This window comes from Larimichthys crocea, chromosome I, assembly GCF_000972845.2.
Source record: "Larimichthys crocea isolate SSNF chromosome I, L_crocea_2.0, whole genome shotgun sequence".
Taxonomy (NCBI): Eukaryota; Metazoa; Chordata; class Actinopteri; family Sciaenidae; genus Larimichthys; species Larimichthys crocea.
Window position 1 is genome coordinate 25415800 of NC_040011.1, and position 25755 is coordinate 25441554.

The 25755-nt window shown below is 41.0% G+C and overlaps 1 protein-coding gene across 1 annotated transcript; it reads left to right on the forward strand.

Moving 5' to 3' along the window:
• The first annotated feature begins 31 nt into the window (after positions 1 to 31).
• Positions 32 to 25513, forward strand: wu:fb13g09 (multidrug resistance-associated protein 5). Its single transcript, XM_010738966.3, has 29 exons — positions 32 to 362; positions 2560 to 2751; positions 3225 to 3380; positions 7257 to 7404; positions 8346 to 8579; positions 8924 to 9097; positions 9792 to 9939; positions 11087 to 11235; positions 11416 to 11523; positions 11981 to 12331; positions 12424 to 12495; positions 12681 to 12805; positions 12904 to 12976; positions 13119 to 13322; positions 13611 to 13736; positions 14050 to 14161; positions 14263 to 14447; positions 14818 to 14964; positions 15850 to 15979; positions 16334 to 16487; positions 19805 to 19933; positions 20102 to 20288; positions 20800 to 20889; positions 21279 to 21471; positions 21583 to 21742; positions 22576 to 22654; positions 22763 to 22876; positions 23199 to 23363; positions 24264 to 25513. Exons 2-29 carry the CDS (start codon positions 2570 to 2572, stop codon positions 24354 to 24356), a joined length of 4188 nt encoding a protein of 1395 aa, XP_010737268.3. The 5' UTR covers positions 32 to 362; positions 2560 to 2569; the 3' UTR covers positions 24357 to 25513.
• The last annotated feature ends 242 nt before the right edge of the window (positions 25514 to 25755 follow it).

The following is a 25755-nucleotide window of genomic DNA, read 5'->3' on the forward strand; positions in this document are numbered from 1 at the left end:
TTTTGTTCCCGTTACCATGGTAACGGCTCAGCACCGTCATCGGTTGGCCGGCTCGCTATGACATCAGGATGAGGTCGGGAATTCCTCACTCCCTGCAGGACTCCGAGTGACGGTGAACCGGAGCCGCGGACACCGCTGGGAGGAGGCAGCACGTACTGTTTACACGTGAGCCGTCAAGTTTACCGTGTGTGCTTTGCCCCATGTTTTCATCTGAGCCCCGGTCGGCCGCCGGAGAAGATGTGGGGAAGAAGTTGAATGACAAAACTTCGAAAAACAGACAACATGGTCAACAGCATCTTCATCTGCATTTCCTGGTCATAAAAAAACAAGATCTGAGATCACTACAGAAGGCCGGCGTGAATGTAAGTGTCTCTGTGAATGAAAACTTCTGCGTGTGACACACACAGATGCTGATAGCGCTGTAGTAGTGTAGAAATAGTGAGACAAGCAAAGTGATACTGACTGAGGAAACTAACCAGGCAACATTTCCTAACTAAAAAAATTTAAAAAATGTGAAAAAGTTAAGACAACAAATAATTTAAAGTAAATATCTTGTGCTTGATGACCTTTTCAAAAGTCAATATTGACTTTATTTATCTTTCTGGAAACACTGATATGTGACAAGGTCAGATTATAATGTAGAGGAAACAAAACATTGGTATCTTTGACATTTACTTAAGTTTACCTGTAAATGTGAATAATGGGTGTTTTGTGCACCAGACTGAACTTATATGTTATTTTTCTGCTCTAATTTCTGGTGTTGTTTACTTACCCTTTGTTCTGTATGCGTTGGAAAACGAGATCCACAGTAGGTAAACATGACCTGCTGATTGTTTTCTGACATTTTGTCCAAACAGGTAACAAGTTACGACCCTACCCTATAGGTGGATATTAGATCTTGGAATGCAGGGATATGTGTACACGTCTATGTGTACAAGAAAGTTCAGTTCACAGCCATATGACAAACTTCACATGATATAGGCACTGAGGGCAGCAGAGGGAAACACAAAACCTCTTTTTCTCAACTCCAGTGCTTGGTTCCCATCATACGTGTAGATATACAGTGACTGCCATTTGTATTTCTCAGCAGAACTCATTGTATCAGTTTCTGTTATATCACTGTGTTTGTGCCCCCTGTTGCGTCATCTGTATTGAATCTTATTATCGACCACGTTCTCTGGACAGTCAGTCTGCACCCCACACAGAGCCTGGCCGACCTTGTCACGGAGCTTTGCCATAGAAGGGATCAGTGACAGTGTACGGACAAACTGGCAGCTCAGATGTCTGCTCTCCAGCTCCCAGGACCTGCTGGCAGGTCGTCTTTAAATAGATAAGCACTTAAGTTGTACGCCAGTAAGGGGCCATGACCTCTGAACAATGTGATTTCTCAAGTCTATCTGCGTCTCAGAGGGTGATTCAGCAAAATGTGGCTCTTCTCTCATAGTTCTGTGGTTTAAAGAATATAGACGGAACAAGCAGACTGCTGTGGTTTTATCTCTTCCCTCTGAGAATTATTTTCTTCGATCTTAAAATGAAACTGTAGTCTACTATATCTCATCACTAGATTTCACATTTAAGGGAATTTCAAGCCGAGTATATGAAACAAACATAAATGCCATATTTACATCACTGTGCTGACTCATCATCTTGTTGCAACTTCTTCCACAATTCATCCAAAGCTTTTCAAAGTGGCAGTTGGACCTCCCCAGGGCAACTGCAAATGGTTTCAGGGGAGGCTGAGTGAATGGAAGTGAAAAAATATTTAATTAGTTATTAGAGTAGTTACTATACAGTAAATGAGTTCACATGTCAGAAACTAATACATGTGTTAGGACATACCTTGTTGAGTGTCTATGGGATGAAATAAAATACTATCCCATAGGCATCCACAGTAAAATTAAGAAGGTAAACTAAGGGGGGGCTGAGTGTGCGCCTTGCCAACTTTGTCTGAGATGTCTCAGACTTTAATGGTTTAATGGCACATGACTGAAGAACATTTTTCACTTTTTTTGCTGAATTTCTAATAAAATTTGAGCTAAATATGGATAATGTTAATGTTAGAAATATTGTAGCAAACAGAATGTGAATTGTTGTTTGTGTTGTGTTTCCATTAGCTGGGTTGAGGCAAATAAACTGTCTAACTAAGCACAAGATTTTGATGTCAGGGGAAAAAACATGAAAAAAAAGAGCTTGACTTTCCGCTGTTGGGCGGGTTCTTTGGTTTCAGCTCATATTCAGACCATATTTCGCACCTCACTGATGTTTTCTAAAGCAAGATGATGCCATGTTGCAAAGCCAAACACAACAGCACTGCTGTGTGGAATAAGATGAACAGAAAAAACTACAATTAAATTCACAGTTTTTTGTATGACAAAAAACAATTTCAGAGCTCTTTCAAAACCTAATAACAAACCTTGAGAAGTTGGATTTAGAGGTTTTATCTGCAGCAGCATAACTAGGTACCAGTGGCTAAATATCTGAAGTTTTTATATTTGCATGCTGTTATCACACATTTGAAATGTTTTTGTGATTAATGTAGTTTCGGTGTTTTCTCCCCAGAGGCTCAGCCATGTTTCCTGATGCGTTAGAAGCAGCTGGGCGAGTGGAGGGCCTGCCTCTGTCTTCCCCGCAACCACTACCAGAACTAGAGGAAGAGGAAGTAGAAGCATCAGTGGAGACGAGGGGGCCAAAGAGAAGAGGCCGCTACCGGCAAAGCCTGCAGCTTCTGAAGCCCTTCAGGATAACTCACAAGTAAACAAAATCGTGCTTACATTCATGTGGCGCCTGTCTGACAGTGAGCCAGATAAAGATGGACATGAAGTCTTACAGACGGTTTTAGGTTGGCACACACGCAGACAACCTATTTAAAAACACACATATACTCAAATTCACATTTGTTGTGTTGTGCTGACTCTTAGGCGGTGGCAGGAGGCCATGATAAGGAGAGGAAACTTATCCCCCAGCGACAGACAGCACTGTGTTTGAACATATGCCGACTGATAAACTGCCCCTGAACTTTTTTTTTTTTTTCGCTGCTCTCTCAGATTTCTGTGAAGAGCGTGCAAATTACTGTTCAAACACTGCGGGCATGATTCACCTTTCCTTGACTCTGGCAACCAAAGGCGCCGCATGTATGAGGAGCCTGCTCCCCCACCATGGCACCTCTGTGTATGCCTGCATTTTTAGACATCTCACCCATTTTCACGTCTTCTTCTCTATTCCAGGCACCAGCACCCAGTCGATAATGCCGGTCTCTTCTCATTTATGACTCTGCACTGGCTCTCCCCGCTGGCACTGAAGGCCTATAAGGCATCCAGCTTGACTATAGATGACGTGTGGGGACTGTCTTGCCATGAAGCCTCTGAAATCAACTGCCAAAGGTGAGGTAACTGTGGCACTGCTGAGGTTTGCCTGATAAAAGTGACCTGCGGTGTTCAGAAAACTCTTTTTGATGCTGAAGCACAGTTTTCCTTGAAAACTGCGGTTGGGGTGTGACGTGACATGAAAAGCGTTTTATCTAAAAGTGAGGTTATACCACATAGGAGTAACTTGTGAGATCAAAAACCCTGTCAGCTTTTTACAAACAAATTCTGCCAGAACCTTCTCTCCCAGCATTTTTAAAATGGAGGCGTGAGGGAGCAACCACTGTTGGGGGCGTGTGTAATGTGGAAGGTCATGGGTGACAGTGACTGACCAGCGTTCAGTGTAGCTCGGATGGTGACACAGTAGTCGGTGGTCAGAGCTAACCAGCCATTGGGAAGCTAATCTCCACTCGAAAGACTTGGAGTCTGGTGGAGCCTTGACAGTCACTCGAAGCACATTTATGTCCCCCTAACAGAGTCACTGTGTGGGTGAGTGTAGAGTGTCAGTGCATAGTTGTAGCCACGGTGTTACTGTTCTTAGGCCCTAAATATCTTTTTAAGCTCTAAATATAGCTTACTGGTAGTTATGGTAGGTTCATGTGTGGCAAAAGAATAAATCTCATTCATGTACAATGATGTTTTTCCCCAGTGCTTATCAATCTTGTTTGAGAGGCAGAAACTGGGACTACATACACAGCTCATTTTGGGCAAAAATAGCAGTTTTTTTATAGTATGACTTTTGTTGGAAAAATTACATGCATTAGCATCACATGCAAAAACGTGAATGTATGTGCAGTTAAATAATAATGTCTAGTTTATCTCTTTAAAGGATGATGCGTTATATACAAATCCAACATAAAAACCAAAAACAACAATGTATTGTAGTATTGCCTATGTATCCAAAACCATGTACAAATTCCATGTAGAGCATGACACCAACATGACAACTGAAGATAGTCCAGAACAAATAACTTTGTTTACACTTACTCCTGTTTGAACAATGTTTGCTAAAAAGAAGAAGAAGAAGAAGTGCCTAGCTGTTTTAGGAAATTACACATAGTACATAATTGTGACATGTTTTTCAAGATTCTCGTCCAGTAAACGTGAGGCTATGACTGGGGAAAAGATCCCAGTGACAGACACATGTAGAGTACAGTTGGTTAGTTTGATTTGACATGAAGAAAAGTTTAGAACATTGCCATCCTTATACTTTATTTGCAGTGCAAGCAGCAGACTGCATATGTATGCTTCATTGTATGCTCAGACACCCCAGGGATCAGCTAGCACTCATGTGCTAGAATCCTGCCTCGTCCCAGGTTTTTCCCAGGTTAGTTTGTGCTAACTCTTGGCACAGGGTACTTCTACGAAACTCAATATAAGGTAAAGCTATAACACCCGCTTTTGTTGATTGTACATTGTACATAAATTGTGAAACTTACTTTACCTGCCTTAATTTGCAAATAATCAAACTACTAATTAATATGGAGTGGTGGACTCCTAATTTATGCTTGAGGAAATTAATTTCTGTGCAACTGGAAGATTTTGTGTACCTGCTAGATTCCTTTAAATATTAAAAGTCAAAATGGTGCTATAAACCTGTAAAATGACATGTTTTGTAATGTAGATTCATATTATGATAGAAAAAAAAAAATCATCCGTTAAGGTGAAAAGGGCATGTTTTTTGTTTCAGGTACCCAGTGGTGCTTGTTAGATCAGGTTGCGTTCACGTCAACTCGTATCACCTCACAAGGGGATTGTTTTTCTTTTTAAAACAAAATTTGAGAAAGCTTTGTTTTCCCAGCCCTGCATGTAAGTAAGAAGATGTAGTGATGAAACAAAGTAGACAGTATGAGGAAAACCAGCACATATCCAAAGTTGCTATCTGAGTTTAAGTTTGTGTTTTCCTGCCATGGAAACAGAGATGGAATTTTGGGGCTGATGCTGATACCGATATTACAGTTACTCCCTAATACTTGAATCAGCATCAGCCCCAAAATTCTCCCTAATGATAATTCAATCAGATTCTAAACCACTATATAGGATTTTATGTGTTTGTGCTGTGTGTGGTCAGTCTGTGCAGTGACACCTAATTGATGGACATCCAGTCTTTCTTTACCAACACGGGGACAGGACGGGAAAGTGAGGCTGCTAAGAATAGCAGGGATTAGAGATTACAGTGAGAGTTAGTGCCTGACTTGGGTTGTTATGTCATTAACTCCTCTACTTACGATGCGTTATGTATGCCTGTCATATTCATTACCTGTCATTGACCAGAGTTAGGCTGCAGCAGACCATGAGATAAAAGTCATTGTTTGCCTGCCAAATACAGCTTGTGTATGTTTCTTGTAGTAATGCATTAATGTTCTAAGGATAAACATTAAAGACTTAAAGGGTTATGAGAGGCCATTTCGTTTTTTAAAATTGCTAAAAAGAAAAACGTTTTTTCCATTACTCATGCACTGTCAGCATGGTCAGCATGACTTAGTAATATAGAATAGAAGAGGGTGACTTTTGAGGAAGTTCATGCTGGGTGTTATATAAATGGCCAGTTCTGTTTTAAGGCTCTGGCTAATGGCCTGGAGGTTCAGTGCTACTGCTTTGTGTCTTTAAGAGCACATAGAAGGCAAGCACATCGGCACGGGTAGGCAATGGTGTGTATAAGCACTGCAGAGTCACTGGAGACGGGAGGTCTTTATTTTGTGTTTACATAGCAAGAACAGTTATGCAACCCCGATGCTAAGCAGGGATGATGGCGCAAGGGGGGAATGGGAAAGGCACCCTGGGAGAGTTGACACTTGTTGGTGCTCAGTGAGGTGCGAACCTTGAATGCGATGTCCTGGCCAACACTCTCTCGAAACATCAGCTTTGCTTGCCATCTGGCAAACTAAGGCGATAGCTGCTAGGAACATTTCAGACATGTTTGAAAGCAAATCATTCCTCCACAATGTTGCTTTGGTGCTGCCACTTTGATTTATGTGTGTGGGCAAGCACTGACTTAAAGAACATCTTGTATCATGGTTTTGAAACTTGATGATGAATGATAATGAAAACTATAAATTCACACAATTTTGAATGCATAACGCAGGTACCATTATGCAGGTACAATAATACTCTTTACCTCACTGTCCCTTGCTCAGTCAATTGATGGGATTTAGCAACGCAAAATGTTTTACTCACATAGAAGTCTCATTTCCAGAGACTCAAGCTGCAATCTGTGCAGTTATTGTCCTGCAATTAATAGTAATTTCTTAGATTCAACACCATTTGATTTTAACTAGTAATTATCAGTGAGTGAGATTCTAGTTGGTTTAATGTTCTGCCTATCTCTGATACGTATTTATTAAAGCTATTAGGGTGTAAATTACTTTCTGCAGCTGTTCTGCTGCTGCTTTGTAGAGTCATTAGCAATGATGCATTTGGCCCACAACATATTTTACCCTCTTCAAGGGGCATTATACAGCAATAAAAGCACATTAACACATCTTTAACATGCCTGGTAGTACCTCTCTAAGTCTAATTTTTTGATGTATCATTCATGATTATATATTATAGGTCACCTTTATATTGTGATCAGCCAAGCAGCCTTCAGTGTTTTGTGTTTTCCAGCTGCCATGATTGGCTGTTTATATCCTCCATTGTGCTTTCGAACAGTCTGATAAATTGGAATTGCAACTGTGAAGGTTATTATAATTTTGCCCTTCAAAAATGCCAATTACATTTACATGTAGTTAATTGGTGCTATAATGGCACTATCCATAATATTCATGTGTGGGTGGTGCAAGTATAGAACACTAATTGTTGAGACTCAACTTATTCAGTAAATTGAGTTCAACAGTACAATGATGTTTGGTTAAGCTTTTAGTTCATATAGCGCGTCATCAATTTGTGTTGCAGGCTTGAAGCTTTGTGGCACGATGAGCTGAAAAGACGAGGGCGAGAGGAAGCATCGCTGACAAGAGTCTTCTGGAGGTTCTGCCAGACCCGCATGCTGGTGGCGATCTTTTCCCTCCTCCTTACAATGGTGGCAGGCTTTGTTGGGCCTGTGAGTACCGCCCAAATCCTGTTTTTCCTTTATATTCCACTGATTCAGCTAATATGCCTTTGAGCGTGGTCGCTGGCTTGGAGTCCTGAGTCCGGGAGTATTTTCTGAAAATCACTTTATCCCGTTTCACGCTGGTCTGGAAATTGAAATGAAACCATACGGGGAGATTACAAAGCCCCAGATAGTGAAACCCACATTAATACCGTAGATTAGCTGGTTTGTACCTAGTCAAGCCATGGTCCAGAAACATATTTTTTCTGCACCACTTTTGGTTTCCACTTGAAAACATTTCATATCAGAAATTTTAAATATTCACCTTAAATCAAAAAGCAATTAAGTTTAGAATTCCCACTTAATAATATTACTGAGTCTCGCCCATTGTTCCTCGTGCCCTAAGCTGTTTTTTTAATGTGATGTTATGTGCACGCTATGTGCTTGCTACTAACCGCAGCTAATAGCATTAACAGGATTTAGTTCTTACACAATGACGCATGTGTCTCACATTCCTGACTTGATTTATTTAGTACACTGAAACAAAGCCTTTGCATATGTTATCTCTGCAGTTTGTCAGTTTCCAATCTTATTTTACATATTTAATGACACATTGTGGTCTTCTCATGTCAACCCCATCAGGACTTTTAATTGACTGTGGAAACATTCTTTCCTGTTTTTCTCGTCTGTTTACTCTTTCCTCTTTTTCACATCTTCTCTTCTTATTTTTTTGTTTTCATGTCATCCATGCCCTGCTTATCTCTATCTATGGTATTTCCTTAATCATACCCCTCCCTTGTTCTTGTTCTCCTCCTTCGTCTGTCCCACTTCTATCTCTTTCATGTTTTTGCTTGTCTGTGTTGTTTTTGGCTAATTTTTACGATTTTTCGACTTTGAATTTCCTTCACCTTCTTTTCCAACCTGTTCCCTCTCTCCATGTGCGTCCCCAGGCTCTACTGGTTCGAGCTCTGCTGGAGTATTCCCAGAGCTCAGAGTGTCATGTGCCGTACGGCCTGTCTCTGGTAGCCGGGATCTTCCTCATGGAGTTGATGCGCTCCTGGTCTCTGGCGCTCATGTGGGCCGTCAACTACCGCACTGCAGCACGCCTCCGTGGGGCAGCTCTTACTTTTGCCTTCAACAAGATCCTCCGCCTCCGCAGCACTAAAGACATCGGCCCAGGCGAGGTAGGTGATAAAAGCCTTGAGGGGACTCGTCTTCAAATTAACTAAATCGCCCCTCGCTGCAGGGCACCACATGCAGATGATTGAAATGGATTTAATTTCTGCTCTTACACTATTCCTGCTTAGATCTTGGCAAATCCCATAGCCTGAGGGAGGGGAGGCTGTCTAAGATTAGTCATTACACAGCTTAAGAGGAATCATTGTCCAACAAGTGAACGTGGGAATAAGGACAACTGTATTTGTAAAATTGCTTTTATAGTCTTAGTGGTGAAATTTCAGTATGTCTTGTTTTCATCCATTGCAAATTTTTTATGTAATTTGTAAATTCACTATCTCTCTACCCTCAGCTGATCAACATCTGCTCCAGTGACGGCCAGCGGCTATATGAAGCAGTATCAATGGGCTGCCTATTGGCCGGGGGGCCACTTGTGGGAATGCTGGGTCTGTCCTACACTGCATACTTCCTGGGCCCCACTGCTCTGCTGGGGTCAGCTGTTTTCATCCTCTTCTACCCTACCATGGTACGACTTCAGCAAAATATCTGTAACAGTGAGACAAAGGATAGAAAACTCATTAAGTTCAAGTTTTGAGTCTTCTGTGCAATGCAAGATGAAACACAGGGTGGATTTATTACAGGCACACAAATTAGAATGGACTAATAACCACACACACACAAAGACAGACAACTACCAGTGTTTTTAATAAAGTGTAAACTGCTGTCAACAGCAGAATGATATTTTATTACAGATGTTATTTATACCAAGTAATAATCACATTCATTATAACAGTGACAAGCAATTTAATTACAACAATTTCTAAAAGACTTAATGACAGAAATCTTTGCTTTATTGTTGACTCATTATTTTCTGCGCAATAACTTTTGTAAATTTGGTTACTAGGAGACATGATGACTCATCACTTCTCTGTCTTTACGTTAATCCAGGCTGTTGAAGACTACAACCAACACTTTTTTTAAGGGCTTCATAACTCTTCAACCATCAATCTCCTGTCAGCTTCGTAGCTGTTATTTTGAAATTACACTCAGTCTAAGCCCTAGCCTGACAGTTGGAGACCCTGGTATTGATGTGAAAGGCATTTATCACTCCGGTCCCCCGGACAGCCCTGCAGCACGGCTAATGTGATCGCGTCTGCTTTCATTTCCTCCCCTGCCACTTATTTCTCTTGTCATCACTTCCTCTGTTCCCGTCTGGGCAGATGCTCGCATCGAGACTGACGGCGTATTTCCGCAAGAAGTGTGTGACAGTGACTGACCGGCGCGTGAGGCTGATGAACGAGATCTTGGGTTGCATTAAGTTCATCAAGATGTACTGTTGGGAAGATGCCTTTGCACAAAATATTCACAGTGAGTGTCTGCCATGGTCTTGAATGATTCAGCAATATCATACTACACTGCTCATTTCATGTTTGTGGTCAGGACCGGGTGGTTTTCTGGAGATGCAAACTTCATGCTATTTAGTGCTACTATACGGTTTTGTATTCCCAAGTCATTCAGTAAAGGGTCACCTCATTTGAATACCTGTCACTGTTTCAAATTAGTAACTAAGTGGTCAGTTTATCACCTGAAATTAGACTTATCCTCTTAGTGAACTGGCAAGATAACCCTGACCCTGAATCCATTTTCATCAGCTTGCTCCATTTGAGTCATTCAAAGTGCCATCCTCTATAATCAAAGCCGGTTTGAATCCCTTGGCTTCAAGGTTAATTTGCAAGGTGTTTGGAGCCTTATGATACCTTGAATGACTGCTCTACTTATCCATGAATTAGTAATGGCCTTTTCTCATGGGGCCCTTGCTGTAGGTTGTAGATAAGGATCATTTTCCTCTTTTAATCATGCTCCAAATTAGCCAGGTGGGGCTTGTTTTCCACTGCTGTCCTTTGATTACCTATTATAATCATAATTAATTGGCATTCAAGTTAATGGCCGTGAGTCTGAAGAGCTAGAGTGTCATTCCTCTCAATTACTATTGTTGTTAAATTGATGATCACAGTGTTTTTTTGCCTGGGGCGTCTTTTGCTTTGTAATCAACACACATAACATCCTAAGCGAATCCCATGGAGAATAACATGTACCACAACGAGGAAGTTCTCTTCAACACACACAGAGTGCTGTCGGGCCTGTATTAAAGATGCACAAGCTTTTTGTTCCGGTGTTTGCACCTAATGAACTAGGTGAACAAAGCAGCTAGCATGTGCATTTAGGAGATACAAACACGTAGGAAGGGGGGCAGGATTTGGGCATTACACTTGGACAGTTATCAAGGTTCAGCAGGTTTTAAAGCCCCTTTCACACCATGTATGGATGTGGAGCCCTTGTCCTCCCTTCTGTATCTATTTCTGTCCACTCACAGAGTGTTGGTTATGGACTCTTGTGGTGTTGATTGGATGTTCACTGGTGAACCCTTTGGGAGTCACGCCATTCCTTTATTTTCTCTCTCTTTGTGCCCGCCCTTGCCTTTCTATCATATCTCTCTCTCTTATCTTTTCAACAGAGGTGCGATCAGAAGAGAGGGGCATACTGGAGAAAGCTGGAGTCGTGCAGAGCCTCACAGTGGGTGTGGCTCCTATTGTTGTGGTGATAGCAAGCGCGTGCACTTTCACCCTACATATGGCTTTGGGCTATGACCTTACTGCAGCTGAGGTATTTAAATATGGGAACCTGTTGCTGTTGTTTTTGCTAACCATCAAATTCTGCTGAAATCTTCTGTGTTGCAGGTCTTCCTCATTTCTTGTCATTATGACATTATGAACATTCGTAGATATTCAGATCAGGTGTAAATATCTGTAATAACTGTCTCCTTCTCTACAAATCCGATCTTAGGCTTTCACTGTGGTTGCAGTTTTCAACTCCATGACCTTTGCCCTGAAAGTCACGCCATTGGCTGTAAGGTCACTGTCTGAGGGTGCTGTTGCAGTCAAAAGATTTCAGGTACAAACAGACCATCAACCATGCCTGTTACTCAACACCAATCATAGGAAAGCAAGGTTTTGCAGGTGCAGGTGCTCATGTCGATACTAAAAACACACCCACCTGCACCACATTTTGACATTTCGACATACTGTATTCCAAACACATGGTAAAAATCACATGTTAGTGAGAGATGGTTTCACAGAGTCAGCTAGGATTAAGTAAGCAATAGTCTCACCAATGAACTGGTTGGGCTGTACCTGTTTATAGGAATGAGGCTCAGTAATGTGAGTAATGGTTGGCCCTGCAGGCAATATCACATATCAACAAGTATGATGAACAATCTTTGACTTGGACATAAGCACAGACAGAAACTTGTTTTTAGAATTTTATTTTGAAATGTTGTCAAATTGGTCATCACAATGTGTGTACAAAATGAAATGTTGCATGAAGTAACCCGTTGTGTCTGTTCACACAGAGGCTCTTTATGATGGATGACAGAGAGGTTGTTTTGGTCAAAATGGAGGATCCTAGCAACGCAGTTGAATTTCAGGATGCCACGCTGGCTTGGGAAAAAGCGCGCTCTCCGGCTGCAAAACCTAACCCACCTCCCAAGAAGCGAGGAGGGATGAAGCGCGTGCTGCGCAGGGAGAAGCTCAGCCTGTACATTTCCACAGAGGACGGAAAAGAAAACAAGGAAGGTCCCAACGCACAGAGTCTCCTCACAAATATGGAGCAGGAGAGTCCACAAAGCACCATCTCCTCCACTCAAAGCATACGACCTCCGCTGCACAAGACCCTGCACCGCATTGACCTGCGTATTAAGAGGGTAACAACAAACATATACATTTCTAAAGAAGGACAAACCTTTGCCTGCTTCATCATTAATTACCACAATGCCACTGTTTTTCCCCTTTCTAGGGTTCACTGATTGGAGTCTGTGGTGGTGTCGGTAGCGGAAAGAGCTCTCTGCTGTCTGCTCTCCTGGGACAGGTGAGATTTCACTGAATGTTTAACTAGATTGCTCAGTTTAGGTTTCCTCTTCAGACAGCACAGACATGAATAACTGCAACAAGGATAGCTTTAGTCCTTTCAGGCCTTTTATGGACACAGGACCTATTTGAAAAGGAGTGTTTCAAGTGTTTTTCTGCTGCCAACCTTCTGTGTTTGTGTTGCAGATGACCCTGTTAGAGGGTAATGTAGCTGTCACTGGTGGCTTCGCTTACGTGTCACAACAAGCCTGGATCCTCAATGACTCACTAAAGGAGAACATCCTGTTTGGAAATGACTACGACCAAGACAAGTAAGATCAAATACTATATAATGATGTTACGAAAGAACAAAAGCAATAAAATGTAAGATTTGTCTCTAATTTAACATCTTTCCTCACTGTTTCATCAGATATCATGCTGCCCTGGAAGCCTGCTGTCTTCTCCCGGATCTTACAGAGCTCCCATATGGAGATATGACTGAGGTATCTGTAGAAATGAGCTTTTCAGTAATAAGACTTTCATGCTGCTTTACTCTGAGTCAGTTTTAAAATGACACGTGCCAACTGTTTGCAATTCTGTGCAACTACAACAAGAGGATAGATAAACCGAGCTTTCCTTTTCTAGATTGGAGAGAGAGGTGCCAACCTGAGTGGAGGCCAACGTCAGAGGGTGAGCCTGGCACGTGCCCTCTACAGTGACCGGCCCATACTTCTCCTGGATGACCCTCTCAGCGCTGTTGATGCTTGCGTGGGTTCCCATGTCTTCCATAAAGCCATCAGGGGTGTTGCCAAAGACAAGACGGTGCTTTTTGTGACCCACCAGCTGCAAGTAAGGGACCGTGTGTGGATCTCTAACACCAAGTTTTGTGTGTGGAATTGTGTGGCCAAAGCATACAAAAAACTGATGTTAAATTTAGTAGTTTCAGCATTGTGAAAATATTATGTTCCTTTTTGTCCCTCTTAATCATTTTTGCTTCTGTGATGACATGGATAGAGTTGTCCTAAAAGCAACCTCTATTATTAGTTTAAAGCTCTGCAATGTCAGCAATATTAAATCATTGAAATTAAATTTAAATTATTCTACCCTTGTTTTTTTTTTGTCTTTTTAATTTTTTAGTACCTGTCTGAGTGTGACCATGTTATCCTGATGAAGGATGGGCAGATTGCCGAGTACGGCACCCATGCTCAGCTCATGGGTAAAGAGCGTGACTATGCCGCCCTATTCAACAGCATGCAACAGGAGGTAAGGCTCGGGGCACATGAGGCACCAGGCCAGCTTTTTTGAATAAGGCGTCTTTGCCCTCACAACACAATAACACTGAACATTACAAGCTGAATAATTCATAAGCCCAGAAAAAAAGGCCCAATAGCTGGGAAATGTTAATGCATACATGGCCTTTCATTATTTATGCGTGCATTGATTTACTGGTGAGCTGCTAAAGACCTTGTCAAGATATCTCTGTTTAAATGACTCGCAGGGTGTTGTTGTTACACCTGCAATGATTTGTGGCATGTTCTGAAACTCACTTTCTTCCCTTACCTTTGTGTCTCTTTAGAATCTGGTGAAAGAGAATCTAAAAAACAAACAGCAGAGGGCAGGTACAGAAAAAGCTGACAGTGCTGTTGTTAATGCCAAGGTCGGACCAAAGGTGGAAAGCAAGAAAGGAGGTGAGAGACCCTGCCACTTTTCATGCTCCACATATAGAATGAATCCTAAATGCTTATTGTCTTTGAAAACTTGCTTTTTCTTTCTTGCTTCATTCATGTAGGACAACTGATGAAAGCTGAAGAAAAGGGCTCCGGTGCAGTCGACTGGTCTGTGTATGGTGCCTACATCAAAGCATCAGGAGGTCCAATAGTCTTGATCATCAACATCTTCCTCTTCCTCTCCACCACTGGCAGCATCGCCTTCAGTAACTGGTGGCTGAGCCACTGGATCAGGCAGGGCAGTGGGGTGAGTTTGGAGCTTTACTATAACACACACCACTTTTTACTGTGTATTTGGCTCCCAAAGGAAAAATAACAACATATTCTTCAGTGAGTTGTGGGAGCCGAGTGAGAATTAATCTAAATGTGCATGATTAAAAAAGTAACAGCACCCCGGTAAACTTAATTAAAAACAAGCACGAGCAGTGAAGAAACAGATGTGCAGCAAAGCAGGCAGTGGCTGCTATTGAGAAATGTGCTTGGAATAGTAAACATCATTGAACTGACTGATTTTCATGTACTTTTTATGTGATTTTCTCAATTTCATTAGAGGCAAAATTCCTACATGGGAAAAATTGGATTTTTTTTTTGTAATTTGTTGCTCCATCTGCCCCCAGAACACATCATTAATCTTATCGAATGAAACAATGGAGGGCAACAGCATGAGACTCAACCCATATATTCGGTATTATTCAACTGTTTACATTGCATCCATGGGAGCTGCTTTATTGCTGAAGACGATGAGAGGCCTGGTGTTTGTGAAGGTAAGCTTCCCCCACCATCTTTCAGTCACATGCTTTATCCACTTAATCACCGGTGAACTTGAAGAATATGAAAAGTTTGTACGTTAGTGGTGCTCCAGCCTAATTGTCTTTATTGTCATTTGTTCATGCTTTCATGGTTCCAGTGCTATAATTGAAAATGCCTGTGGGCCAAATCCATTTATCTGTCCACCGCCATGTCTCACAGCTTTACCACAACTGCGTGTGTGTGTATGTATGCGAGAGTGCAAGAGAGACAAAGAGGCAGCGAGAAAGGAAGGATGTGTGTGCGTGCATGTCAGTGCCCCTTCGGGTGTGCATCCTCTTTTTCAAACTAACCCATTCTGACACTGCATTTCAGAGGTTAGGTCCCCACATTAATGTGTGCCACTTGAAATTGCAAATTTTTCAAAGATGGCTAATCTTTTTTTTACCCCTAGCTGTGATGAGATCTCTGGGACTGTTGAATATTCCATTAATAGAATTAATTTGTTCTCTGCCGCCACATGTAATTTCTGTCCAATTGGTGAAATGTCTCTGGCTCATTGGGTCATGACCTTTATGTCAGCCTGCCAGAAAATCATTATAAATGAAGATTTGACAGCTTGTCTTGTGCGAGGACAAAAAACAAAACAAAAGTACCAACCACTGTGCGCAACATGCGTAGCATATGGTGAGGTAGCATTTGTTACTCTGCAGGCAACATGTGAGTGCCACTGAATTTATCCGTTATGTGTTTTCATGTTTGAGACTAAGCACATTGACAAATGATTTCCTTCCAACTGTCTGTTTATTTCAAGCTGTGATTCTTTCCATATGCTTCTTAAAATTGTTTGTTGACATGTGTCAGGTCTCATGTTCAAACACGGCTGTTGTTTGCGTTGACAGTGCACGGTGAAGGCTGCCTCCACACTCCACGACAAGCTGTTCCGCAGGCTCCTCCTCAGCCCCATGCGCTTTTTTGATACAACACCTCTGGGTCGCATCCTGACCCGCTTCTCCAGGGACATGGATGAGGGTGAGGCTTGATTTGTCTTGACTTGGAACGTTTCCCCCAAAGAGGGCTCTCATTCAGTGAAGTCACCCTGGTTGACAAGGTGTAGTGCCAAGGCACAGTGTGGTTTCACATGGAGTTTTTTTTTTTGCCAGAGGTAGTGGCTTTCTGTTATGACATGTTGATTTGTGGGTTTCTATTTTTTTGGGTGGGGGTTGGATGGTTGGTTGTATTTCAGAGTGTTGACTACATTTTGTCTCTTCCTCTCTTTTGTGAAAACCACTCAGGGGACATACAAAGAGAAAGCTGACATATCAAGATAGTTATACACAACAGCACACACTGTGTCTTGATATATAATGTGTTTTCTCCCCAAAGTGGACGTGCGTCTCACCATGCAAGCTGAAATGCTGCTGCAGAACCTGACCCTGGTGCTGTTTTGCCTGGGGATGGTGAGCATTGTCTTCCCCTGGTTCCTGATCTCAATCCTGCCCCTGGGAGCTTTCCTCTGCGTTGTCAACCGTGTCTCCAGGTCAGATTATCATCACATGTTGTTATCATTACTGTTGGCATCAAGCCTGAGATTCAAACATCTCCCTGTAATCTGAACAGTGTGACCAGTGACAAGTCATTAATAAGTAACAAGTGCTCAAGTTACTTTAAGTGATGACTTGTAACTTATAGCTGCATTAATTGTTTAGCATGAACAGTAGGTTAGTATTCAACAGTGAGCATTGTTCAGGAAATCTTTTGTAGTCCAGTGTGGTCTTGTAGTATTAAGGCTTTAAAGAACCATTATGGCACAGATTCAAACTCACTCATTCCCCTTTGTGGAGGAGAATACATCAATGTAAGGTACGCATGCAAGGGTATTATTACAGCCTGCCTCAGAGGAATGTTTGTTTTCACATTGTTAAACAATCCGATCTTTGGTTTTATTATTTTTCAAATGCACAGTGCTTTAGTCCACACCGTTATTGGCAGTCTTAACATCAGTGATGGATAATTGCGAAGGAGAATCTGTTTATTTGGCCATAAATGATTGTTTTACAGCTTATATGCTGAAACGGAGCAGAACATATTTTTATTAACACACATATTTGAGTCATGTTTCTGGACACATGACAAACAAAAAGTAAAGTAAACGTTTATCTCAGTTCAACTCTACATCAAATCCTGAGAAAAATATTTAGATCTTAAGCTTCTTCCCTCACCAGTTAGTCCCTTACGCTTTCCGTCTGCTATTTGGTTCAGGCCAGGCCAGGTAGTCTACTGCTGACAGCTGCTGCCTGCTTCTGCTGCAAAAGGGGTCGATGGGAATAACAAGAATGAACCATACATTAAATGTGGGGCTGAAAAATACTGACCTAAAACAGGCTAAAAATCTCTGTAGAGCTGCAAAGTGGGTGATTATTCTCTTTCATTCTTTTTTATTATTCCCTCTATTTATTTATTCTTATTCTAGCTCTATGAGAGGCCATTTTGACTTCACAAGGAGACATGTGATTAAAGAATAACTAAATGAGTCTCATTCACGAAAAATGCAGCCAGTTAAGCTGCATTCCTGACATCTCGGGACTCAAAAGTTTTCCAACTTCCTGCTAGAAAAAGTACAGTGGAACGCAAGTCAAAGTCGGAGTTCCTACTTCCCACAAATCTATCTACATCGACTTTACGAAGAAGCAGTTGACATCGCACACACTTCTGTTGTACACTTCAATCAATAGGAGAGAGGTGTAGGATGTATATATAGACTACAGTGTTTGTGGCTAGTGAATGGAATATTTGGGTATAAAAGTGACATCAAATAAAATGTATAATAGTGTCTGTTACCTCATGCGCATGCAAAAGGAGGTTGTTCAACTATGTGTACACTTAGAAAACCGCGTCGTGCAGGGACGACACTGGGAGGTTGAAAGTTGGACATTTCAGATGGGAAATTCCAACCTCCGACTTTGACAGTGTTTTGTGGTATATGTTCCAGGAGCATCGCGGATGATCTGATGACTCTGCTTTGGTCATTATTTATGGTTTTGCAGCAATTGTGCAATAAAGGTGGCGCCACTGATGGGAACAACAGCACACTGGTATCTTGGGAAATAACCACAGTTTCTTCCCCTAGCTTAGAGATAAAGAAGAACGTGACTCTCAGTGTTATTATTGTTCACACGTGAAGTCACAAACTACAAAGACAAAAGCTGGGAAGTTCCGAATGTCATTACACATATTAACAGTACATGTGATTTATATTACATGTATGATCATTTTGGTTTGAAGTCATATTTGTCAAGTGAAATGAGGTTTGGGGCGAACGTTTAATGACATTTATTACTTTAGGTTCATAGCTGAGCTGTCTCCTTGCTCGCAAATCACAGACAGCTTCCCATCCCCTTCTGTGGATATGAATCGCTTGATATCCTGTCCTCACATAAACTGAAATTCCGGATTTCTTTAATCACATTTCATACCAGATTGTCTCTTGTGGGATCAATTTAATTACAAAATATCTTCATTTATCTTTTAAAAGACATTTGATTTGCAGGCGATCCAAGTGGAATTAATGTTGAACTATGCTAAAATATTAAAGCATATAAGAAAAAAGGCTGATATCAAAAAGGTAGTGATCACCCCTGGCAACGGTTTAAAAGAATGAGATACTGTATTTTACAAAGTCACGACATCCGAGGATATGTATGGATGTTACATCTAACTGGATCTCCCATTGAAATTACCCACTTCTAAAGCAGCCTTTATTGAATTCTGAAATGAAAGTGCCTAGGGCATAAACATGTTTGTCTGGATCACAGGCTCCAAGCGATGAAGTGTCATGTTCATTCCCTCTCTCTTCTGGCCTTTTATGAGAAAACCAAATGATTCATGGGAGACTTGTAATTCACATGCACCATCCATTCTGCTTTTGTGTCTAAAAGTAGAAAGACACCTCGCTTTGTCAATAAACCTCTCTCAGTCACACTGCTACGTGGACGGCGAATTGGTGTCTGCCAGTTGTATGGCCGCCTCTGTGCGACGGTGCTCATAGTATTGCACATATCATCAGATAGTGTGAAATGCCCGGAGCTCTGTCAGGAAAACGGGTGATGTGTCCTGGACCAGATTCCTCTCTGTCCACAGCGTCATCATTACCTGCAACACAACTGCATCATCAGAGCTGATGCATTTCCCATTCCTTCCTACTTTAGTGGCCTTTTAGTATTCAGGCGTAACGTCTGTGTTCTTTTCAAGACCAATGAAAGATACAAAATACATCTGGTTGATGGTAGCAATAATATAATTACCTTCACAAAGGTTTGTACCTCACATTTTATTAAGGATCTCTTTTGTACTGACTGCAGCTCATGGTAGGAGTAAAATGTTCTTGATGTTTTCCAATTTAATATAATTTAATTGAAAGATTTTTCACATGGTGGAGCCTATTTGCACACAATACCGTACCATTTTCATTCAAATGAGGCAAACCAGAGAGGAGGATTTTCAATTCTACAGTGCTGCGAACTGCCTAATTAAGATTTTCGCAACCATTTGGGGTTACAAATCAAAATAAACTGTAATTGTGGTGTGTTTATATCTGCCTGTAAATAAGAAAGGATATTTTAAGACTTCTTCTAACACTAATATATGAATCAATGTAAAAATCTAATTAAGTTGCTTGATAAATCTTTTTACAGACAGTAGAAAAACAAATCCAAATGCTATTAAAATTCTGTCAATTTCTGCATTTAATTATTTCTAATTAATATTTACAAAATGTATATCATTAATATTAGTAATATAAATTAAACTGCCAAAGTAGGAAGTTAAATGTAATAGATTCTCTTTCTCTGTTTCCAGGGTTCTGATTCGCGAGCTGAAGCGCCTGGAGAACATCAGCCAATCTCCATTCACCTCGCACATCACCAGCAGTCTTCAGGGACTCTCCACAATCCATGCCTATGGAAGAGGGCAGGACTTCCTCCAAAGGTGAGTATAATGGTGTCCGTCAGAGATGGAGATCATTAAACTTTAATTTTATCTTCAGTTAGTAAATACATCAAACCATCATACCGAATTCTCCTCAGTGAGCACAGGAGGGTGGAATCCTGTTTGTTTTCTACTCTGAGTGAAAAGGGATTATCTCTCTTTCTTCAGATATCAGGAATTACTGGACACCAACCAGGCCTCCAACTACCTCTTCAGTTGCGCTATGCGTTGGCTGGCTGTCCGCCTGGACCTCATCAGCATCTCTCTTATCACTGCTGTAGCACTTCTCATTGTCTTCATGCACAATCAGATACCTCCAGCCTATGCGGGCCTGGCCATATCGTACGCAGTGCAGGTTTGTAAGCAAACACATGTAGTAACATAGTATGTACAGAGACTCTGGCTGCTTAAAAAGAGAGTAGTTCGATCCAGATATGATCAGACATGTGCAATGCCTCAGTTTGTTGATTTTATGACGTTTCCCAGCATAGACAGTATGGTAACGGCTGTTTAATATATAGCTAAATATTCAACCTCACTCATTCTCCTTTTTAAAGAAGCATGCATCAGAGCAAAGGGTTTTACCACAGTCTGTCTTAGAGGACTGTTTGTATACTCATTGTTAAACTGTCCAATGTTTGGTTTTATTATTTCTCAAATGCTCAGTGCTTTAGCGCATGGATTAATCACCAGCGTCATGACAGGCATGTCAGAGAATTGTGAATGAGCCATATCAGCGAGTCTGTTTATGTGGCTGTAAATGTTTTCATTATTTTACTGCTCGTTTGTTGAAGCAACGCACATAAATACTGAGCGTTTCACAGTAATTGACCTTTCAACTCTTTCTGCTTTTCTTTCACCTCCAGCTGACCGGCTTGTTTCAGTTTACGGTGCGGTTGCTCACAGAGACTGAAGCTCGGTTTACGTCAGTTGAGAGGATTAACCATTATATAAAGGTAAGAGCATTGTTTGGCAGGGTGAGGAAGGTAAATTGTGTGGCACTTAAACCATCAGATGCAGAATCAACTTGACAGCTTGAATTCAGGACAGTTGGCATGTCCAGCCATGTTGTGTGTGCATGTGACTGTACATGTGTGATAAGCAGCACAGCAGGGAGCAGATAAAAACCCAGTGTGAGGTCTTTGCACACTCCAAAGCACATGACAGGGCTTGTTTTGCACAACAGCCATCAAACAGCAAAGATACGAATAACAACTCAACTTTTTCTTTTCTGTCTCAAGTGCAAAGAACAGCTGATAGAGTGAAAGTAAATCAGTTAGGGGGCTAGCATCTCCACAGAGATTTAGAGACTAACATAAGATACCATCACTGTCCCTTATCTCAGTGTCTGGAGAGTGAAGCCCCTCGACAAAGCCCTGAAGCAGCCGCTCCTGCCCCCTCTTGGCCTCAGCAGGGAAAGATCACCTTCCAGGATGTAGAGATGCGTTATCGTGATGATCTGCCACTTGTGCTGAAGAATCTGTCCTTCACCATCCTGCCTGAGGAGACCATAGGTATTGTGGGACGCACAGGATCAGGTACAAGTGGCCCTTTCTCTCCTCTAGCCAGCAGCATTCCAGCTTATTTCTAAATCCACTTTTTCAACGTGCACATACATTTCTTCATGCAGTATCTTTATGTGTTTGCAGGAAAGTCCTCTCTCGGTGTTGCTCTGTTCAGACTTGTGGAGCTGACTGGAGGCTCTATTACCATTGACGGAATCAATATTGCACAGATTGGTCTAGATGACCTGCGAAGCAAGCTAGCCATCATTCCTCAAGAGCCAGTGCTCTTCATCGGGACAGTCAGGTAATCCAAATGATAATTACTTGTGTTAATGAGCTTTGGAATGCATGCATTATTGTGGCTCGACAAAATAAAAATAAAAAACATAGCAAACCTTGAAACCATTAATGTGCTTTTCAAAATTTTACAAAATTCTAGATTGCAGTTCATTTTGTAGTATTTATAAAGTATAATTTGTTGGTAAATTCATTTATTAATAAGTATTTCAGAGATTCCTCCTATCACTAGAGGCCAGTGAGAAGCAGTTCTATGATGGAAAATCCCTGTGTCAACATTGTGGTCGACCGGGGTGTCTGTCACAAGTATTTATGTTAAGTCATGTTTATCACTTCCTTCCCATAAAGCTGTCCACTCCCTGCTGATGTGCCTTCAGTCATATTGCATGTTTTAAAGCCAATAACATTTTTTCACATCAAAACCCAGCAGAAGATTTACATCTGTGATCCTGTTATGTACATGCATACATTACTGAGGTAAACTAGATACTGTTTGCCGTGTGACAAACAGTGACCTGTGTCTATTAGTGCGAATATAAAGCCACACCAGAGGGAAATCATAACAGAAACAAAAATGGTGCTAGGTAGTCAAAAACAAAAGAGCAGATATGCAAAATTTGACAGCCAAGACTGATTCAAAAACAAAACATCAGCATTGCATTTATAAAAACTAGCAGTCAGTTTCTTTGTGGATGCCTTTCAGCTCAGGCTCCAGTAAGAATTGACCTTCAGAGGGATAGGAGTGAAGTATCTGCAGTATACTATACCTCTTGTCTCAGTGTAAAACTGTCATGTTCAATCCAGTTAATGAATTTACCAATTCTGTCTTTTTTCCAATAGGACCAATTTAGACCCATGGGATCAATACTCTGATTCCCAGATATGGGAAGCTCTTGAGAAGACACATATTAAAGAGATGGTAAGTGACAAGATGGTTAGACACTCTTAGACTATGCCAAATGATTCATTACGTGAATAGAATAAGCCCCTAACATGTGTTCCTGTGCCTCTGTATGCCCTTCCTCAGGTCAGCCAGCTGCCTCACTCGCTCCACTCAGAGGTGACGGAGAACGGAGAGAACTTCTCAGTGGGAGAACGACAGCTTCTCTGTGTGGCCAGAGCTCTGCTGCGCAGCAGCAAGGTGCTGTTTGTGAAATGCTGCTAGTTCACATTTACATGTGGAATGTCGTTTGGCATGTGTGATGATAGCAGCTGAAGTAAGAGATAGCCTTATATCATAGAATAGCCAGTGTGCATGTGTCCCTATGTGGGATAACACTGCCACCTAGTGGTATACATCAAAACTACATCTCACAAGCGTGAATTGGGCATGAGCATTATACAATATGTTAATGACATGATGTCAATGATATTGTGTAATTTCTTTATTTATCTCTCTCTATTGTTTAGGATTGTGTCCATCATTTTATCTCAGTGTCTTATTTCCTTTGTACTGTTTTTAGGTTCTTATTTTGGACGAGGCGACAGCAGCCATAGATACCGAGACAGATCATCTCATCCAGGAAACCATTCGCTGTGCGTTTGGCAGCTGCACCACCCTAATTATCGCCCATCGTCTCAACACAGTGATGAGCTGCAGCAGGGTCATGGTCCTGGACAACGGCCAGGTGTGTATAGGCAACATGACTGATTGTGTGATTGCTCGAATCTGCGCTTTGGTTGACTCATTCCCAAGTTGATACACCCCTGATTAACTGTGTAAATTGGTCACTTTGAGGTGATAGATTGGATAAGGCAGTGCACATTTTACTTAGGCCTCCTCGTGCTCAAGCTGACATTTGATGCAAGTAGTGAACATGAAACGCACATCAATGATTACCAGTCTCAGAGGTACCCCTTAACCTTGTTAACAAGTTAAACGTGCAGAGTTAAGAGGGGGGAGTGAAACGTAATTGATCAAGGTCGACAAGATTCGCGGTGTGAATTTACCGCTAATTTGTTGCCACTGTGACCATGCAGCCATGCTGTTTGAACAGTTTCTACACAGACATAAATGAAGTTGAATTATTTTTATTTTATTATTTTATTACTATTAGATAGCTCTAAATGCCCTAATTCCCCAAGAGGGATTAATAAAGTACTTCTAAATTGTCTTAATACTTGTTACAAATTGTATTTAATGGCATATATTCAGCTTTGATAGTTCGTAGCTTAGTCTGCTCTGGTGTTTACCATGTAGCTGTGACAATTGCAGTATATCATCTCTGATCCTGATATTATAGATCAAATATGATATTTAACAAGATGAAATTACATTGGCAGCATCAACATTTGGGTGTCAACCACTGAGTAAAGTTACTTTTAGTGATCATTTAGCATTGGTTACAGACATTCAAATTATTTTTACATGCTGCTGCCCATGAGAAATAACTTCATTATCTTTAGAGAAAATAATATGCTTTGATTTTTGTTTTTCTTTATACAAGTTCATGATATTAGCAAGAAGGACCTCTGAGTCTAAATGATGATACTGATCACTGTTTTATGCTTTTTTTTTATTCTCATAGATTTTGGAGTTTGACAGTCCTGCTGCCTTACTGGCAGATGAAAACTCAAGATTCAGAGCCATGATAGAAGCATCAGAAAACCAAAGCAGATAAAAAACACTGGGGCTGAACTTCTCTACACCACAAAATATTCAGTGGAATACCTGAACTGCACAAACAAAAAAAAACAACACACAAGTCAATCCTGCTATAGAGTGAAAGTGAAAGAAATACAAAAGCTCTTGCAATGGCTGCTACGTGTAACAATGTCTGTTTATTTCCAAACCAAAGACCCAGGGACCACATTTCTGAAGGACACGTCAAATCTTACTATGCAAAGAAAGATGTAACAGCCTCCTGCTCTTTGCCGCCATGTTACAAGAGTTATTTCCTGGAGGCCAAATGATTAACTACAAGTGAAACAGAGCAGCGACTCTGACAACAGCACTTTATATTTTATGTGGTCACATGGAAGAGCATGCAGTGCTTCCTTCTGGAGGCCAAGCTTATCAGTGAGAATCTAATCTAGTTTTAGTCGTTTTATTTACATAACTGTGACCGCACAGTGCAGGAATTTACTGTTAGGGATTTGTTAGTTAGTATTGATCATTCAATACTGTATATCTAAAAACAAATTACCTATTAATCCTTCCTAGCAGGTACTGTCTAAAACATGCTGAAAATGTTTCGCAGTGTTTTTTTAATTATTGTTTTATGCATCTAGTTCAATATTATAATGCAGTTGTTTCAATAAGTTATTGCAGATACGATATGTGCCTAGAGCTATAAACATTTCAGGTCATATAATGGAGTTAGCCATGTAAGCATGCTTATTTAGACTGCATGCAAATGTTGTGTTTTTGAATGAGCTAATGTTTCCTCTTAATCCAAATGCTGGAGTTTAAAATCTGCACTTTTTACACTGATGGCAAAGTTTTTACCAGAAAGGCAATTCTGGTGTTGATGAAATGATGTTATACCGTTGTAATTAAGGAGTTATGAACCATGGTACAGTGTGTAATGTGCAAAGAAGCTAAAACATCATCAGGATGAGTCTTCAAATGTTTTCACAAACTGGGGATTGTAAACTTTTGCCTTATAATCAAGTATGTGCTGAACAATCATGAAGAGTGCAATATCCTTATATTGCATTGATATATTTTCAAGATTGCCTTTGTACACTTGAGATTGTAATGTTGCAATATTGTTTTGTAAATGTTTGTCATTAAGGGTCGTGTTTTTCCAATAAAAATATTTTTTATAAACATTGATGTCCACTTGTCTAAGATTGAGTTGTGTAAAGCCTTTTGCACCTCAAGGCACAGACACATTTGCTGAACATATACCTGTTTCACAAATGACAGTGTGCTGCAATCAGCCGAATGTATGCACTGTGCTGAAACTAGTCAGCTGTTAGCAAACAACCTAAATTCCTCTGTGTGTGTGTGTGAGAGAGAGACAGAGACAGAGACAGAGAGCCAGACAGAGAGAGATAAACAGCCGTGTCCACAGA